Here is an 18,319-nt window from a genome sequence, read left to right as displayed (position 1 = left end):
TCGGCTGGGGACGAAATAATCGCTACAATTTAAACTCATTACACTCTGGCTTGTCGATACGACGAAGTGCCGCCGTAGCCATCGCCGCATAACACGCCAGACAGAGAAGACCACCCGTGGTGTGGTGGTGCGTGTTATTTAATTAGCCCTTTCGGTATGTAAATATTTAAACCGTCGAAAAGTGTCGTCGACAATCTGCGTGTGTGTGTGCGTGTGTCTCAGTGGGACGTATCCGGTCATTAAGCGTGTACTTTGCCCTCTTTGCCCCCGTACCATTTCCTATGCGGCGCCAATATATAGGCGTGTCCGATTGGTTTGCGTTATCTTATCGGTGGGGAGTGAATTTTAAAACTTGCATTATCTTTGCAGCTGTGCCGGCATTAAGCTCTGGTAGCACGTCGCGTGTGTAAACTTTGCCCCCTTTTTTATGCAAAGCCGAAAGAACACGTGTAACAGCTGGGTGGAAGAGAAGGTTTGAAACCTGCACAGTGCACTTTTTTTTTAATTTCGCATCCTCGACAAGAAAGTATAGCTGTGAGTGAATGTTCGTATGACGTGAACTAGGTCACACCACTCTCCCTTGTGAGAGCTTTTTACTTTTTAATTCGGTGGCCACCGTGATTCGCCACACGTCGTCGAATGGCGTTTTGGAGGCTCGTCCTCGCTTTGGATGTGTTTGTTTTGCGCCGGTGTAAATGACGTATGCAACTGTGTAGTATGCCCAGTGTACAATGGCACTGTTCAGACTGCTGTTAAGGCATTGACAGGTCCATAACAAAATGTTGCTTTGGTTTGGCTCCCATTGAAAAGTGGGTCCCTCAATTATACTGGTGATTTTGTTTTTCATCAAATAATGTTTCAAGCTTTGTGCATCAAAATGATGCGATTTCAACGCTTACGTCTTGTTACGGCCTTAACAGCGCCATACAACCTTCTTTTGTCAGCTGGGTCCCCACCACCACCGCAGTGACGTCGAAGGTACAGCTGAACTGTAAAGCGTACAGCAAATCTGAGCGATGCAGAATGAATGTTACTTTTCTTACCAATAATAGTGAAAAAGTCACGTCATTGTTTGCATCACTCTCTCCATATTTCTTTTTTTTTCCACAATCTAAAAATACAACCCAATGATTTAACGCACCATAAAAACACGGGCCCTTGGCCCGTTGTGTTCGCCCGTACTTGACATGCGTGCGTCAGTGAGTGTGATGTATGTGCGTGTTTTTCTTCGGGCTTTTCCACGGCTTTCTCAACGTGGCTGTCAACGTGCGTGGTGCGATTCTGGTGGAACCCGAACCAAATTGCCCGGAACCGAGATCCGGCGCCCGCTCTCTGCCTGCCTGTCTGCCCGTCTGGCCGTCGGCATCATTGCGGCAAAAACCGGAACCGGCGACGGTAGCTGCTGCGATAATCAGTGTTGTCGGTGGTGGTCAACACGTCATAGCAGTGTGTCTGTACCGCCGCACCGCCAAAACCGTGTGTGTGTGTTTGTGTCTGCTTAGAGAGGGGAGGAGAGGTGATAAAACCGTCACGATCATCGGTTGAGCGCGCCAAGCCGGTTTGGGATTTGGGTTGCCGCTAGTGCGACGGCCGATCAGTGCAGACAGTGTAGAGGGGAAGGGACGGGCGACATGTGTTTGTTTCGATTACGCGGCCGGTTTTTGCACTGAAGGAATGTCGTTTTCGCGAGCAAGCTGACTCAGCTCAGTCTAGCGCGGACATGCGGCACGGTCGCCTCGGTTGAGCAGTGCGGTGCATCATCATGATAACGTGGACGAGGTGATGATAAGTTTCCTACACTCGACAGACACACCTTCTTGGCAGGGTTCTTCGCTGTGCGCTGCACAACACGGCACGTGCAGCACGCGGAGGAGCAACGTCGTCGTCGTCGTCGTCGGAGAGTGACATTATGCAACGTGCGCACAGACGAGCAGAAGCGGTGTCCGATACATAACGCGTTTGTGTGTGCTAGAACTGCCGATACGGGGTGCGAGGTGACCGTCCGGACGAGACACAGCTCTACCGAGAGAAAGAGAGAGAGAGAAAGAGAGAGACAGAGAGAAGGAGAAAGAAGCGGCACACTAGACAGTAGTGATTCGGACACATACAGCGACGACGGCATGGCCTCCTTGGAGCGCAGCAAGCTGATCGGTGTGATCGATGCGGGCACCAACAGTGTGCGATTTGTGGTAAGCAGAAGAGCAACCTCAATCCATTCAACATCTCTTGAGACACGTTCTGCGATTACATTTGCTTTCCCCTCCTTCTGCAGATCTTCAAATTGCCCGAGTTCGAGGAGATTGCATCGCACCAGATCCGCATTACGCAGATAGTGCCGCGCGATGGCTGGACGGAGCACAACCCGGTGGAGGTGCTGGAAGCGGTACGGCTCTGCGCGGTCGAGGCATGCCATCAGGTGGAAAAGCTCGGCTTTCTCGTGAAGGATATCGCTGCCATCGGTATCACGAACCAGCGCGAAACGACCGTCGTGTGGGACAAGAACACAGGCGAACCGCTCTACAATGCCATCGGTAAGAAGCGAAGGAAGGCGCACCAATAAAGCAACGATTTCATTTCAACTCCCCCTCTTCGTTGCAGTATGGAACGATATACGTACGGACAAAACGGTGGACCGGGTGTTGGCCCGCCTGCCCGAGCAAAACCACAACCACTTCCGTGCGCTGTCCGGGCTGCCGATCTCGCCGTACTTCTCCGCCCTCAAGCTAAACTGGCTGAAGGACAACGTGGTGGCGGTGCGGAAGGCGTGCCGGGAGCGGCGCTGCTATGCCGGCACGATCGACACGTGGCTGGTGTGGAACCTGACCGGTGGGCCGCAGGGCGGCGCGTTCGTGACGGACGTAACGAACGCGTCGCGCACGCTGCTGATGAACATCGAGACGCTGCACTGGGATCCGCTGCTGACGAAAACGTTCTCGGTGCATCCGGACATGCTGCCGGAGATACGCAGCTCGTCCGAGATTTACGGCAAGGTGAAGGATAGCAGCGTGCTGGACGGCATACCGATCAGTGCGATCCTGGGCAACCAGCAGGCGAGCTTGGTCGGGCAGCGGTGCTTGAAGGAGGGCCAGGCGAAGAACACGTACCGGAAGGGATGCTTTCTGCTGTACAACACGGGCACCAGGGTAGGTTGCGTTGGCTGGCTCCACGGTTGAGGTGTGGCTGATAATGAAATAACGTTGGTTGGTTGCTCCCTTTTTTCTTCTGTAGTGCGTGCAATCCACCCACGGCCTGGTGACGACGGTGGCGTACCAGATGGGACGAAACGCGCCACCGATCTACGCGCTGGAAGGTTCGGTAGCGGTCGCCGGCGTGGCCATGAACTGGCTGCGCGACAACCTGAAAATCATCAAGGACATTAAAGACTCCGAAGAGGTAAGTGTGTGACGCGCGAGTGATGTTGGTGCAGTAACAGTAGGCGACGCCTTCTGTGAGTGGTGGTGTTCTGGTGATGATGGTGGTGATGGTGTTCGTCCAACGATCGTGCTTTATTAGTGTGACAAAGACAATTTAAAGATGGAAGAAGCGAACGCTTATTAGACCATGTTAATTTAGTGCAAACTGAGTACAGCACCAAGATCAAAAGACGTTGGTAAAGTAATTTGTGGTGTGCCTTTGATGTCGTTCTATCGGGGAGTTATCAGTGTGATTACAGCTTTACAATGTGCATTAGGTCGTATAGCAAACCAGTGCGCTGTTTTGCATCCTTCCCCATTATTTGTAAGACAATTGTGTACGTGTGTTAGCAAAATGTTTGATGGACTCCTCGTGCTCTAATAATTACGACTTGTGTGATTTCTAACGACTTTGTCCCTTTTTTTGCAGATCGCTGGCAGCGTGTCATCGACGGGCGATGTCTACTTTGTACCTGCATTCACCGGCCTGTACGCCCCCTACTGGCGAAAGGACGCGCGAGGGTAGGTGTCGTCGTGTGTCGTTTTGTTTGTTTATTTTTTTGTTTTTCCGTTCGTTCGTTCTCACCCCACGTTCCACTCATAAATTCACGTTCCCCGTTATCAAAGGCATTAAAGGTTGAGTTAGATTAAAAGCGAATGATGAGCGCCAGAAGAAGAAGAAGGAGAGAGGGTGATGTTGGGCTTGGCAAATTGACGCCGTCAAGTGCCAATCGCACGAACCATCAATATATTGCCCATAGTGTTAGGTTGTAAATGCGGTACCACTCTCTTATTAAGATAGCAGCACCAGCAATACCGCGGGCAAGAGCACGCGGGAGATAATAATTACCGTTGGGAAAAGCGCAAGATGTTAGACCGTTTTTTTTGGGATTTTTTTGTTTTGTGTGTGTTATAATATGTGACGCATGAAGAAGCAAGAATTTCGTTACAATTTAATGTATGTTAGCGACAGACTACCACGATCGCGCACACAAAACCTTGCGCTAACGATGTAGTCGCGCACGTCCGATGAGGGTGAGATGACGCTAGCGCAGGATTGCGTGATGTTTTCCCCGTTTCGTGATTGACTATTTTTATTCCTGCTTAAGGTTAAAGCGATCTTAAAGCGAACGTTGGTGACAGCGCCGGAGGTGCAACAGGGGAAGGGGCAACTAAAGGTTGCGCTCGGTGCTTCGAAGCCAAGCCCCAGACACGTTTCGTGCTTCCGTAAACGAAACCGTCACGAGACCAAACCACACCAAACCAACCCCGATCGATTAGCACAGGGGTTGTGGGGGGTATGTGTGGTTCCCCCCACGGGTGTTGAGTCGCGGGTTTTTCTACATGACTTGATCGTGCCCTTTGTCGGGTTGTAGTGGGGGATTTTTGTTTTTGCTCTTCTTAAGTCAGCTTAATGATAGCTTTCATGTACACAGTCGCTCCTGCTTCCTCTCTCGTACTCGTTCACTATCACACACGATCACGATTCGCTCTGAATGTCTGACGGTCGGTGTTTCCCATATTTGCAGCATATTTTGTGGTTTGACCAGTTTCACTACCAAGCATCATTTCGTGCGGGCCGCCTTGGAGGCGGTCTGCTTCCAGACGCGCGACATTATCGAGGCGATGAAGAAAGACTGCGGGTAAGTGTGTGCGTTCGAGGCGCAAAGTGCTGCATTACCACCGGTCTTATGAATGTTCCTTTCGTTCCCTATTTTACAGCATAAACCTTAACAAGCTCCACACGGACGGTATCATGGCGAGCAACAGCCTTCTAATGCAGCTGCAGGCGGATCTGAGCGGCATTCCTGTGTGTAAGTAGACGAGCGAGCAAGCTCTCGCGGGACACGACGGGTTGTTACGTATTATCTGTCGTGCGCCGCCGCCCTTCCACGAACGATCGGCGCACTACCATCGCTCAACGCTCTTTCATTTTGTTTGTAACCGGCAGTGAGGACGGAGGTGCACGAACCGGCTGCTCTCGGGACGGCGATGGCCGCTGCACAGGCGAACGGGGTGGATCTGTACAAGCTGGAGGCGGAAATCCGGTAAGTGAATGACTGCGTGTGTGTGCGTTTATCTACGTAAAGCGGAATAATTATTTTCCCACCATCACTGCCTACTGCTCGATAAAGATAAGACCTTAGCGATGGAATTGGTATTGGGTTTCCCGATAGTGGCGTGCTTTGTTGCTGCTGTTTTCCCTCTTTCTTTTTTTTTTTTGGCAACCACACTCGAGCTAGATAATGAACGGCATTGTGCGTGTGTTTTTTGTTGTGTTCTTTTGGCAGTGGCTACGCAGGTGTTCAATCGCACCATGAAACATTCCTTCCGACCACCACCGAGGAGGAACGGAACGCTCGGTACACCAAGTGGAAAATGGCAGTGCAGCGCAGTTTGGGCTGGGCAGTTTCGAAGAAGAGTGAAGCAATGACGGGTAAGCGGACAATTGGCGGGCAGTTTTCAGCATCAATCGTGGTCACTATTTTGTGGATTCTTTCTTTTAAATTTGCAGACGAACGCTACAGCTTGCTTGCCTCGATACCGGCCGGTCTGTTCCTGGCCACGACCTTCTTGATGCTGGTTCACTCGCAACGGCGGTGATTAGGTGCATCGACCGACACAAAGGCGACATACAACGAGCAGGTGTATGTCGACCTGCTTTCAACTAGTCTGTTAAACCCGTTAACAATCCAGTTTCGGATACGTTCCGTACACATTCGTCGCGATAAAAGACAGGGCCACAATGGCCAAAGCGCGTGCCCAGGTGCTATAGCTAGCTTAGATGCTGCAACGAACTTGCAAATCGTTGCTGCTGTTGTTAAAAGCTACTCAGGAAAAAGTTTATATGCTAAAACTAAGCCCGTTCTCAAAAGGTGCTACTTTTGACATACCTTTTGTTCCGTAGAATGTACTTTAACGTGTACCCATTCACTAGTGGGTAAGAGAAGTAACAGAGAGACACAGTAGGTTGCTGTGGCAAACGATTCGCTCAACAATCGACACATATATATTCCAAAACGTGTGCTTAATGTGGGTGGAAGAGAGGGAGGGGTAGCCGGGACGCGCGATCTTTAGATATTAATAGTGATAACCGCAAACCAGTCAGAGGCAGACGTACATTATTAGCTAGAAACGGGCTAGATTCCAATGTGGCAGCAGAATTAGCGTAGATTTGTTTGTTACGGCAACGATGTTGTTTTTGGAGTAGCGGAAGGTTGTTTTTTTTTTTTAAATTGTTATTTATGGGTTGTTTAGATAGTGCTTTTTTCCCCCTCTTCGCGGTACTTTACGAAACAAAACACACAAACAAGCTGTGTTGAGAGGCCTATTGTATTATTAAAAGAAACTGTTTTCAAAGTTAATAAATCAAATAGTATAAATGAAGAACAATTTGCTCTTTAGATACTGCGCTGTAATTAAGATTCGAAATAAATATTGGAGGAATATTTCCACCACTGTGGATGGTTTTGCATCACGCACTGTAACTCTTATCGGACGCGGTACCGGTCTGTGAGTGTCGCTGTGTGTGAGTCGCTCAGCACCGCTCGCTGCTCGCACTCCGTGGGGGAAGAGTGCTCACGCGCGCCCGATTGGCATTGGCCGCGGTTGCGATGGAGACGCATGGTTTCTGGCTGGTGGCAGCCTGCTCCAGTGAAACGTTTTGTGGGGCGGACGGGCCCATTCCTTTGGTGTTGCCTGCCGTGTGTGAGTGAGAGTGGAGGATAACGATGAAAAAGCACACACTTGAAGAGGAACGGCAACGCGGTGCACAAGGATAAGATGAAAATTTATCACCACCCCGTGTGGACGACGGCTTTAGTGCACTAGTCGGAGCTGTGGTTTGTGAGGCGTGCTAATGTGATAAACGCTTTTTTGTTGTTGTTGGGAGCATCCTAACCCCCTGGATTCCCAGTCTCAGGGCCCTTGCTAGAACCTGCCTGCCAGTATCGATTATGCGTATCGCGTGCGGGAAAATGACCTAGCCTGGTGGAGGCACTCTCGGGGCACTGTTTGGTGTATCGATGGACCGGGGAGAGTCTGATGACCTGAAAACCTGCTTGCCCAAAACCTGAAGAACAGCAGGCGGTGAGGACGCGCGCGCGGTGTCGTCTGCCGTATTTCTGGTCCTGGTCTTCCAAGTAGCAGGCGCAGTAGTGTGTTCACTAGTTGATGTGTTTACTATAGGATAAAGCGAGAGTTTAGCGTGTCTCTGTGTATGTGTATGCGTGTGTGGCTGTTCTATCGAGTAGTACGTTGATGAAGCCGAGAGTGATTGTGAGATGTGAACGGACTGATAGCTGGTGTTTTTAATTGAATCCTACTCGCAGGGTGGAAGAACTCTGCGACTTCCTATCTATCCCGCTCCACATCTAATCTAGCGTTCCTGTGTGCAAGCGTACACCTTCATCCGGGATCTGGGCTCTACCTACGGCAGACATCAGCCTCATCATCATCATCATCACCATGTTGTCAAGGATTCTGTTTCCGGTGCTGCTGTTGCTGGTGGTTCAATTTTCCGGCCGACTACGTGAGTACAGGCACGAGATTGTAATCAAAAGGCGTGGAGGTGTTGTTGGAGGTGCTGAAATCAACTGGATTCAATTTGCATGCATAAGTAACAACCGCTGCCGCCGCCACAGCGGTTCTCCACAGCCAGGCACGAACCGAACCGAACCGAATGCTCTTGTTGCTTCCTTTCTGGTTCCGTCGTCTTGGGCTGTCTGTGAGCTGTCATCACGCTTCGCGCTATCACCCACCACAGCCTGCTAGATGTGTCATAGCTTTACGGGGCAACAAAACACTTAACCGTTTTGACTTGCGAGGGGGGGAGGTTGAGTGCCAACCCGGGGGCCTGAGGGGTTTAATGGTGTCTACGCAATAAACCGCATCCCCCGCCGGAAAATCCCCCATACGGGTTCGCCAGTCATTTCGTGTAGTTCGCGGTTGCGGAAAGCGCCACTCAGAAAAAATCAATTTCCCGTTTTTGGGGTGTAATATATAAAACATACAAAATTAGAATTTACAAGCCAACTCGAACTGACCGGCAACGGCAACGGTGGTTATGCGCGGGTTGCGCCGTGTTTGATCAATTTTCGCACGAGCGCGTGTTGCTGGTGGTTTGCGTGCGTCCTCTTCTTCCCACTAAAGTGGGTCAGGCTCAAGTGGGTCGCCGCCTTTCTGTGGCGGGCTGAAAATGGACGCAACGATGGACTCACACGACAAATATGTTCTTCCGGTTCGAATGTCGTTTTAACGCAATCCTTACTGCAGTGAAGCAGGTGTGCTGTATGGAAAACACCTGCAAAACCACCCAATATCCTTGGGGCATACCACCAACACTGGGTACGTGACAAGTGTTACACATTAACTGAGCGCCACTCGAAACGCTCTTGTAGCCCCGGGAACCGTCGTTGGGCTTCGATTGTCCCCTGGCTCCTACTGTTGGAGTGTGCTCCACAACGTATCACAACTGGTCCTTTGATAGCCTGCGTCAATGGAGCGGCAGGAGAGCATCCTTTGAAGCAGATTGCGCTTACGCTGCTAAAGCCCCCGCAGGAGTGAAAAAAGAAGGATGCGACGCGCGCCAAGACACTTGCCAATGTCGCAGCACTTCCAGGCCCCGCAGGAAATGTCGTCCTAGTGAAGCATGAATGAATGAATGAATGAAGGGTACGAAGAAAGAGAGTCCTCTAGCAAGAAGCGAGGACAATTGGGTGGGAGGGAAGAACAATTGTGTCACAGTCGAGAACAGAGCCACCGAACGTAGCCTCGAGAATAGGAAGCACATTTGCGTTTTTGTGTTCTTCCTTTGCCCAGTTCCTTCTGGCGGCCCCGTTCTTTGTGGGATATTTTTGGAATGCACTCAACAATAATGCACTTTATCGGGAGTATAATTGCAATGAGTAGCCAGAAGCATGTTGGAGGGAGAAAGGCTGCCTAGTCCTCCGAACGTGGGCGAGATTGCAATGCAATTTATGTCCGTGGCTTGCTGTGCTGTACGGGAGCATTGTCACGCCAGAGGATATTCAATAATAAATGAAGCAAGATAAAAGCGGGCGAGACCCGGCTGTGGATGACACCGTTGGAATGCAGCAGTTTTTTTTAAATTCCTTTTTGTGGATGATTCAGACAGAATTGGTTGAAGCTTCCCACTCTTTTCTTACAAATTATGCACGCTAGATTTTCCTACTGAATTCCCACATGGCTCATGACGTCATTTAGGAGCTTTTGAAGAGCTGTTACCGAACCGACGCAGCTTAACAACCCGTGAAGAGGAGGTCCTCTTTATGCTTTCTATAATCTTGATCCTGTGTATGTGTGTGTATGCGTGTGTGTAATCACTGAAATCATTTTTTTCCTTCCCATTCCCAGAATGTGAAGGCATACGGGCCAAGTTCGCCAACTACGAGACGAAGTTTATCAACGACTTTATCAACTTTACCCGCCCGGCCGGTGATATCATGGAGCCGATCTACTACGACTACGACGGTGGCACCAAAACGGCCGACTACGAGACGGGCATGACGCTCGGTGGGCTACCGATACCGGAGGAAACGGCCGGCAATCCGGTCCGGGCCGCAGCGGCTGGGGAGGTAACGCGCCCCCCGGACATCTTTCCCGATCCGGACAAAATCTACGCCTCCTTCATCAACAAGAGCACGATGAAGCGGAACCACTACCCCGGGGAGGAGAATGTGATCAAAGTGTGTAAGTATGAAGTATTTTCTGAGTGGAGTGGAGATTTGGGGTGAATTCCAGGGACAGTAATAGGAACGCTCTTGCGCTTTCCATTCGCTAGATTCCTCGAAGTCGTTGCGCAAATCGCCCCAAGCACACACGACGGACGACGAGAGCTCGTTCGACAACCTGAACAACGACATGAAGGGGCACGACTTTATCGACAACATCATGTACATCTACTACGGCACCAATGGCAATCTGCGCAAGGATCTCGGCGGCAACGTGATCGTGATCGGGGCAGTGTTTGCCCTGGCGCCCCAGATACTGACCATCATCATACTGTTCCTGCGCAATCGCCGGCTGCGCCACTTCAACGCGTTCTATCCGATCTGTTTGAATCTGCTGCTGGCGCTGATCGCGTCCAATCTGTGCTTCATTTTGGGCGTGCAGGCGACCCGGAACGTGATCCGCTGCGAGCTGATCGCGCTGCTGCTGCACTATCTGCACCTGAGCACGAGCATCTGGTGCTTCATCTACATCTACGTGATCTACGATCTGATCGCGAACGAGTGTACGCCGAAGCTGAAGTACCACTACCTGATGGGGTACGGCATTCCGGCGGTGTACGTGCTGGTAGGTTCGGTTGAAGGTGCGTCCTCTTGCGAAGGTTATAATTGTCTTCCCTCTTCTTCTCAATCCAGTTCTCGTACGCTTCCTCGATTGATCGGTTCGAGGTGCACCGGTACTGCTGGATGTCGATCCAGAAGGGCATGATCGTGAGCTTCATGGTGCCGATCTCGTTCCTAATCATACTGACCACCGTGCTCGGGACGCTCAGCCTGAAGCGCATCTCCACCAAGCAGACGGAGCTGCTGTGCGAAAGCATCGAGAGCATCATCGAAACGACGTCCAAGTGCAACGACATCATCTATCCGCGGTTGCCGTCGCTGGCCGGCGTCAATATGGCGATGGTGTGCCGCAGCAACAGCTACCCGCAGCTAGAGCAGGTGAAGCAGGATCGTCCCATCTGCTGCCAGGAGTATGCCGACTGTGCTAATCGCCACTCGGTGGTGACGCTGCCCCAGCCCGTCATGGCGGCGGGCGGTGGTGTGGTGGTGCCGTTCACGCCGGGTCTTCAGTGCGGCACCGGCGCCGTCAGCCAGTACGCGATGAATGCGGCGAAACGGTCGTTCGACTGTTCGTACGATACGCGCATCGATCTCGGGCAGCTGTCGCTGGCCGAGCTGACCACGCCGAGCATGGCGTCGGACGTGCAGGACTTTACCGAGTTCAAGCGGGCGATCAAGTTCGGGCTGTTCTTCCAGCCAATCTTCTCGGTGTGCTGGTTCCTGGAGGTGATTGCGCTCGAGAACGTGCATTCCTGCGTGATGCCGGTGATATTTGCCATCTGCTTCAACATACTGGTGAGTGCCGGGATGGACGCACGGAGTGCTAGCCCGTGGTCGATTCTTATCGAACGGTTCTTTTTCTCTGGCAGAACTGGTGCATGCTGGTACGTTCCTCCAACGTGTGCCCGTACGTGAGCTCCACGATGGAGAAAACGCTCGACAGCCAGCAGGCAGGATCGTGCGGCGAATCGCTCAACGGTACCGTCGGCCCCGGTGGAGATAATGACGCGTCACAGGCGAATCTGTGCACCGATACGATACCGTTGCTTTGTGCTTCCAACAGTGGGTCCACTGTCATCAGCCCGAACGCTACCGTCTGCCCTATGCGTAAGGGTGCGACGGTGGCCACCCTGCCACGCAAGTTCTCTGCCACTTCCATCACCGACGAGCAGCAGCAGCAGCAGCCCCTCTTTTACAGTAACTTTATCGGCACCACCAACATGCCCATGTCGTGGGAATCGAGCATCGATCTCGGCGCGTACCATCTGCACGAAACGAAGAACGCGGACTGCATCAGCACGATCAGCAACTGAAACCTTGGGCCGAGCATTTGTGTTTTTATTGGAATTGTCACAACTCGATCGCAGGAGACTAAGGAAATTGGAAACAAAGGAACCATATCAAGCACGATATTCCTCGTAGTTTTGACAGGGCGATATGCTTTTTAGCCGCCGGCGGGGTTTTGATCTTAGATCATCGCAGATAGATAGGCCGGCGGCTCTTTGTTTGTGATAAAAAACAGTTGTAGTAGCGTAGTTCGTTTTGCCGATCGTTATCAAATGGTCGCTTCGCTAGCAAATTGCATTTGCAAATATGCGCCAGAGCTAAATATCCTTTTTCAGCACTAAGCGCGAACCATTTAAACATATTCAAATTGATGCGCAAGAGAGTGCAAGTATTTAGAGCAAGCGGATGTGGAGTTAGCACAAACTCTTTTGGGCCTGCAGAAAAGTCAAGTGAAATTGGATTCTTTAAAGCTGAAAATTTGGAACTTAAGCTAAACATTTTTTAAACAGTTTGCTTTTGTTTTTTCCTATAGTTTGAATGAATCATGATGGTTTTAAACTGTACATAGTTTCGAACAACCTTTTCTCTAACATCTCCTCTTGGGACACGCATTAAGGAAAGAGCAATGTGATTTCTCCATCACCTATCAGTGCAAGCACACTTCACCCACGTTCGGTGACGGGTTTTAAGCAATATTATACCAGAAAAGGGGAAGGAACATGTTTGGACACACCTTTAGTAGTGAACGAGTCTCTGTAAAGAGCGCACACTGTCTAGTAGAGCAGTTTTTATCCACATCCATTACTGTGAGACTAAGGCTGGCGGGAGTAGAGCGCCGAACGATGGTAGAAACTAACACCTTCCAACAACACTCCACACAGAATCGCAGGTCCTCCAGTTAAACCTTTTGATCAGGTAGCTGCTACTGGCAGCATGTCGGAGTTGCAGCGGATAACACAAAACCAGTAAAGTTGTAAAGTTTTCTTTGATTGGTGCATTGCCACTGATAGTACAAACGATATTCTAATACGAGCAAAACCACACTACGAACAGTGAGACACAGTTGGCGTTGGTGTAACAGTAGCAGAATTCCCCAATCATTGGAGTGGAGAAGAACATGAAACGAAACGAAGCGTCTTGCTCCCCGTGGAGGCGATAACACTTTGAGGTGCGCGAGGAAAACCAATTCTGCAATCATGATTGTGAAGAAACAAACGACCGTCTTAATCGAATATATCAATTTATACTAGATACCTATACTACAACTGGTCTCGGTACTGGAGAGGCTCAGTCAGCCAGCGCCACCGTTTCACGTAATCCATTTCAGCAGTCCTAATCATAGAGCGTAATGTTGTACTTAGCGAATCTCTCAAATACGCACCTTTGTGAAGCAAAACTAAAACTCACACCCACAAACACACCCACACACACACACAAACATATTCAGACTTTGTACTCCTATAACTTGTTTCTCCAGTTTGAACCAATTTGTAGCAGGATACCGTTACACCGTACTTTAGGATATACTGTTTGCTGCCAGCCAGGCCATGGTGTGTGTGTGACAAGCGAAACGTGTTGAACTGTTCGTTCCCATATCCCTTCGAAACACGTTCGAATAGGAAGGTTTGAGTCTTCAGAAAAACAGGTGATACAAACAAAATCATTCTCCAAAGCCATAAAAGACGACTTTTGTGTTGCGTGTTGCATAACTTCGGGCGCTTTATTGTGCTCGTTTCGGAGTTATGCAAATTGCTCCATCGAAATCGTCTTGTTATGGGGTTTGGGTTAACGATTTTGTTTGTGTGTTCTGGCAAAGGCTACCTACCACCTTAGCTGGCATAGAAAACAAACAAACTGATATCCAACTCCATTATGGTCGTGGTTCCGGTTTATTGAAGCAAAACAAAAACGTAGTGACGAACTATTTCTCCAAAGGTGAAGTATCCTAGTGATAATATTTACATTGAAATAAAGATATTAGACGAGTGTAGCAAACAATGCTGAGCTTGGTTTTCTTTCCTTTTGTTTTTAGGGTTTCTTCATCAAACGATCGGCAAGATATTTCAGATTTACTAAAAGCCAGCACTGAACTGTTCTAGTAAGTTATTTATTTTCAATATCTTTTAACGCAACTCTTAAAATTGAATTGTTTCCCAAAATGTCAGTCACCGCTCGAGGTTTTTGTGTCGCAAACAGACACATCGTCGCTTCGTAACTTTGCTTTGACACAAAAATCCACAAACTCTCCTTCCCTTGCTGTCAAAACCGGCTACGGAAGTGGCGATGAGTTGGTCGATTTCTGCATCGGTGATAGGGCGGCATCCACCATGTTGAACCGCTGGTTGCGACTAAACATGTAGCGTATCATGGTGCGCAGATCGCTGCGGCGGCTCTTCTTCAGCAGCACGTAGATGTACGGATCGAGCATAAAGTGCACCAGTATCAGTATGTCCGACACGCGGAACACCCAGGATAGCTTCAGCTTCATGGCAGCGCTGAGCTGTTGCAACAAGATGATTGAGATCTGGGGAAGATAGACCAAAAGGGGAAGACTTCAATAGCAGGACTTCTGTTTTTGGGTAGATCCACCCCTTTACTGACCATCTGTGGAAGCCAGCAGATGATGAAGAACACACTGAGAACGGTCATCAGCTTGGCGAAGCGTATCTCCTCCGTCGTGGGCTCGTTAAACATGCGTATAATGTTGGAGTCGGTAAAGCTAGACGATTTGGGCGTTTGGCTCATGGAGCGGTTCAGCATGGGGGTCGGTTTGATCGAACCAAACTGGCGGCACATCTTGCGGTGCGATTGGTACAGCACCTTCCTTACGCTAAGATTACAGATCACGATCCCCACGCACAGCAACGTTCCTAATGGGAAGGAATTGGTACACAAATAATAGGTTTTGCCAATTGGAATCCGAACAACCCAACAGGAACACGATGGAAGCTTACCAACAGCGAAGAACAAATATGCGTACGCCACGTCGATCGGTTCGGTGGCGCTCCGGTACCGGACACACGTTTGCTTCCGTTCGTCAAAGTACACACCGAACCCAAACAGGGGCAGAAACGTTATGAACGCTCCGATGCCCCACAGGATAAAGATCGATTTGCGGATCAGCTTATCCGTCACGTACTGTGGGGGCCCGTAAGAAAGAGCAGCAGCAACAAACACCGTTAGAGGATTTAAGGAACTCTCTTTCTCTCTCTGTTGCTTTCTTACCTTATGATAGAAGAACGGTTTCGCCAGCGCTATGTAGCGTTCCAGGGCCATGACGAACGCGACGCAGCCGGAACTGATGCCGAATACACGCCAAATTACGCGCAGGACGCAAAGGTTGTGAATGTTCGCCTGCACCACGTCGGGCGAAAGGTAAAGATGCAAACACATCTGGACAAACATGCCGCTCAAGCCGATGAGATCGTTCGTGAGTAAACATCTGAAAAGCGCAAGAGTAAAAGTGCACACATTGGAGGGAGGAGCACAGGAAAAGGGAATGGAAATGAGCAAAAAAGCAAGCGTGCGCGAAGGCAAATTAAGTTAATTAGAAAGATATAATAACAGTGAGGGAAGAAATTTGCAGAATGAAACGATTGTTCCCCTCCAATCAAGTCCGAGATTCGAACCTCATGCGAGCATTGTCACTAGTTACTACACACTTGTCTCTACGTGTACGGCTATCAGCTCAGCGGGACTGTAACAGCGCTTGAAAGCAACTACGTTACAACACTATCAAAGGAGGCTACAGCAATGCACCTTCAATGGTATCACATCCCTTCTTTACACGATAAAAATCACATTTTTCACCAAACATTTGATTGCTAGTGTAAACAATTTTTACACATCCTGTAATAATAATAGCTTTATCCCAAAATGAAACCGATTACGCTTAACGGTGTGTAATGTGATCCTTAATTACCAAACACAACCAAATGGGTCGGAACAATCCTACGGACATTCCACTAGATGTGTGTGTTTTTACTCCCTCTTTCATGGGAGTCATTAACGCCATTGACTATAAAATCGTTTATCGCTTCAGTGATATTGATTTTCTGCTCGCCAAAGCGGCACCCAACACACACTGCTGCTTGCATTGCTTGATGAGTCTATCCATCATCGATATTGGACGTGTTAAGACGCCACACATTTGATTGGCTATCGCTACGGGGGGTGTCCTACTGGTGTATGGCGTCAAAGGGCAAGCGAAATGCTTCATTCGCAAACTGTTATCTGTTATCTGTTTGGAGTTTGAAAACTAAGGAGAATAAAACCAGAATTCCAACCGGGCATTTGGAAGCATTCTCAGTTCTTAGCTTGCTGCTAAGATCTTAGTCTGCCCCGTTGCGGGGATAGCAACAGCAGCAAACCAGTTCCCGTAGCAAACGTGCCCGGCATGCAAAGCGCTACTTATTCCCGTTTGGCTTTTGGTGGATTAACTAACTAATCCGCGTTCCGTTTCGCACAACTTACTTCAGCATTAGCGCATGTTTCGTGTTCCGCACGTTGCGCCACAGATGGATGAGGGCCATCAGGTTCCCAACGCAGCCGAAAATGTACGAAAGCATCACTATCACCATGCAGGGCGTCGTCAGCGAGGGTCCACTCTTTGGTTGCGTCCGATTGCCGGCCGCCAGCTCGCCGGCCTCCGTACCATTGCTGATGGTGGTGGCCAGGGCGGCGGCGGCAGCAGCAGCAAGCTGTGTATAGTTGGTCAGAACCGTCCCGTTCACGGACACTCCAGGAAGGAAACTGTGCGATGCCATGACCAATGCCTTTACGTTCAGGGAAGTATTCGCACGTTTGATCGTTGGCGGAGTACACTTCACTTGTTCGTACTTCGTATGTTAGACTGATTATTATTCCACGGGAAAGTTCATGATGCTGATTTGTTTGCAGTAACACACACACGCACACTCGAGACAACTTAAAGACTCCACCGTCTTCAACTTTGTCTATCAAATACCCCTTTGGGGATGATTCAGCTCGCGTTAGCTCGTGCAACCGCACGGCATCAAACCCGAAGCGTTACTGAGCGCGTCTCTTCGGCGTTGCAGCCGCGTAAGCTGGACACCGAATGGATCGCGCTTGTGCTGGGAGTCTTTGGGAGGTGGCAGAAGCTACTCCTAGCCCGGCACAACCACTTAATGTGGCAAGGATGGGCACATGCCTTCTGGAAGTTTACCGCAAACACACAGGACAGAACCACGCCGACTGTTGCCGATGATGCCGATGGGCAGAAGGAGAATGATCGTGTGGACTAGCTTTATTGATCGTTTGTATTTAAATTAAATTGAAATGCGATACCTTTTTACCTCGCTTCATCCATTTCGTCCCCTTTATCATTGCTTATTGTTTTACAGTGTTTTTTTTTGTTGTTGTTGTTGTTGCTCTCCATAATTCCATACCCGAATGCATTATCGAACGACACTGACCGAGACGCACCTCTTCGTAGAAGATAAGAATGCAAAATCGATCCATGTCGATGGACGTGAACAGTTTAGGTGGGTGGATGGGTGGGTGGTTGGTGGTGGGACTAAGTACTTCGTGCAAATTGGTGCACAATTTGTCCCACAAGTCCCACGCTAGCAGGAGGGGAGTGTTTTGGCGACGCGTGGTCCGCGAGCTGAAAACGGAAATCGTGCCCATTGATGGTGTTGTTACTGGAGCGCGGCACGCCGCGAATGCAGAAGAAGTTGTTCGTTAGCTTCTTGTTTTCTGTAAAGGGAAAGAAGCTATAGGGGGTGTGGTCCGAGTGAGCGCATTAGGGTGTGCTTCCGGTCTTACGGGCGAGGAATGCAATACGAGTAGCCGTAGCACGCTGTTACAGGATTGTTGTTTGTAGCTCGCTGCTTGAAACACTTGTTGGCATCTAAATGGGGTGATGGGTGGAAGCTCGGGAGTTGCTTTGTTGATTAGTTGAGGTCAATAAAATACGATATAACTGATTATAAATAATAATGGCATCGAGCCACGTAGCGCTGGCATCAATGAGCAAACCATCGAATGATGCCAGACTCTTTGGAGCTGGACTTTGTAGTGACCTTGTCATTAGATATTGTTATTGTTTATCGGTAGATACAGCACACAGGATGACTTGTTAATAGGTCGAACCAAAGTCTTTATGTTGTGTGACATTAAGAGTGTAAACGTGTTTTCTTCAAATAGATCAATCGAATTTGGATGAGAATTCTAAAACGTCCTCTTCAATCTTTTTTACATTAAATCAAACTGTAAACACGTACAAAACATCTTCCCACCACTGTATATGTACCTGTTGATTGGCTTCAAGACAGATCGAATCCA

The 18,319-nt window shown here is 49.5% G+C and overlaps 3 protein-coding genes across 4 annotated transcripts; 2 read left to right on the top strand and 1 right to left on the bottom strand.

Annotated features, from left to right (window-relative positions):
- The first annotated feature begins 1 nt into the window (after window position 1).
- On the top strand, window positions 2–6,806 carry LOC120898624 (glycerol kinase). The gene is made up of 11 exons (XM_040304709.1): window positions 2–154; window positions 1,808–2,189; window positions 2,273–2,531; window positions 2,599–3,143; window positions 3,229–3,393; window positions 3,844–3,935; window positions 4,943–5,056; window positions 5,136–5,227; window positions 5,365–5,461; window positions 5,705–5,850; window positions 5,929–6,806. Exons 2-11 carry the CDS (start codon window positions 2,121–2,123, stop codon window positions 6,015–6,017), a joined length of 1,668 nt encoding a protein of 555 aa, XP_040160643.1. The 5' UTR covers window positions 2–154; window positions 1,808–2,120; the 3' UTR covers window positions 6,018–6,806.
- Window positions 6,807–7,076: 270 nt separating this feature from the next.
- On the top strand, window positions 7,077–14,013 carry LOC120895648. 2 transcript variants are annotated; one of them, XM_040299172.1, is made up of 6 exons: window positions 7,077–7,665; window positions 7,745–7,944; window positions 9,789–10,124; window positions 10,216–10,730; window positions 10,799–11,521; window positions 11,596–14,013. In XM_040299172.1, the coding sequence occupies exons 2-6, from the start codon at window positions 7,881–7,883 to the stop codon at window positions 12,037–12,039; spliced, it is 2,082 nt and encodes a 693-aa protein (XP_040155106.1). In that variant the 5' UTR covers window positions 7,077–7,665; window positions 7,745–7,880; the 3' UTR covers window positions 12,040–14,013. The 2 variants fall into 2 exon arrangements, with proteins under 2 accessions (XP_040155106.1, XP_040155105.1); XM_040299171.1 differs by having other exon boundaries at window positions 7,077–7,944.
- A 61-nt stretch (window positions 14,014–14,074) lies between these two features.
- On the bottom strand, window positions 14,075–17,233 carry LOC120896880 (prostaglandin E2 receptor EP4 subtype). Its single transcript, XM_040301384.1, has 5 exons — window positions 16,487–17,233; window positions 15,239–15,455; window positions 14,968–15,151; window positions 14,615–14,883; window positions 14,075–14,537 (listed from the first exon to the last, which is right to left on the bottom strand). The coding sequence occupies exons 1-5, from the start codon at window positions 16,777–16,779 to the stop codon at window positions 14,283–14,285; spliced, it is 1,218 nt and encodes a 405-aa protein (XP_040157318.1). The 5' UTR covers window positions 16,780–17,233; the 3' UTR covers window positions 14,075–14,282.
- Between the last annotated feature and the right edge of the window lie 1,086 nt (window positions 17,234–18,319).

The sequence above is a fragment of the Anopheles arabiensis genome, chromosome 2, assembly GCF_016920715.1.
Source record: "Anopheles arabiensis isolate DONGOLA chromosome 2, AaraD3, whole genome shotgun sequence".
In the NCBI taxonomy this organism is placed as follows: domain Eukaryota; kingdom Metazoa; phylum Arthropoda; class Insecta; order Diptera; family Culicidae; genus Anopheles; species Anopheles arabiensis.
Note: the sequence above shows the minus strand (reverse complement) of the source record. Positions and strands in the feature narration are given on the sequence as shown.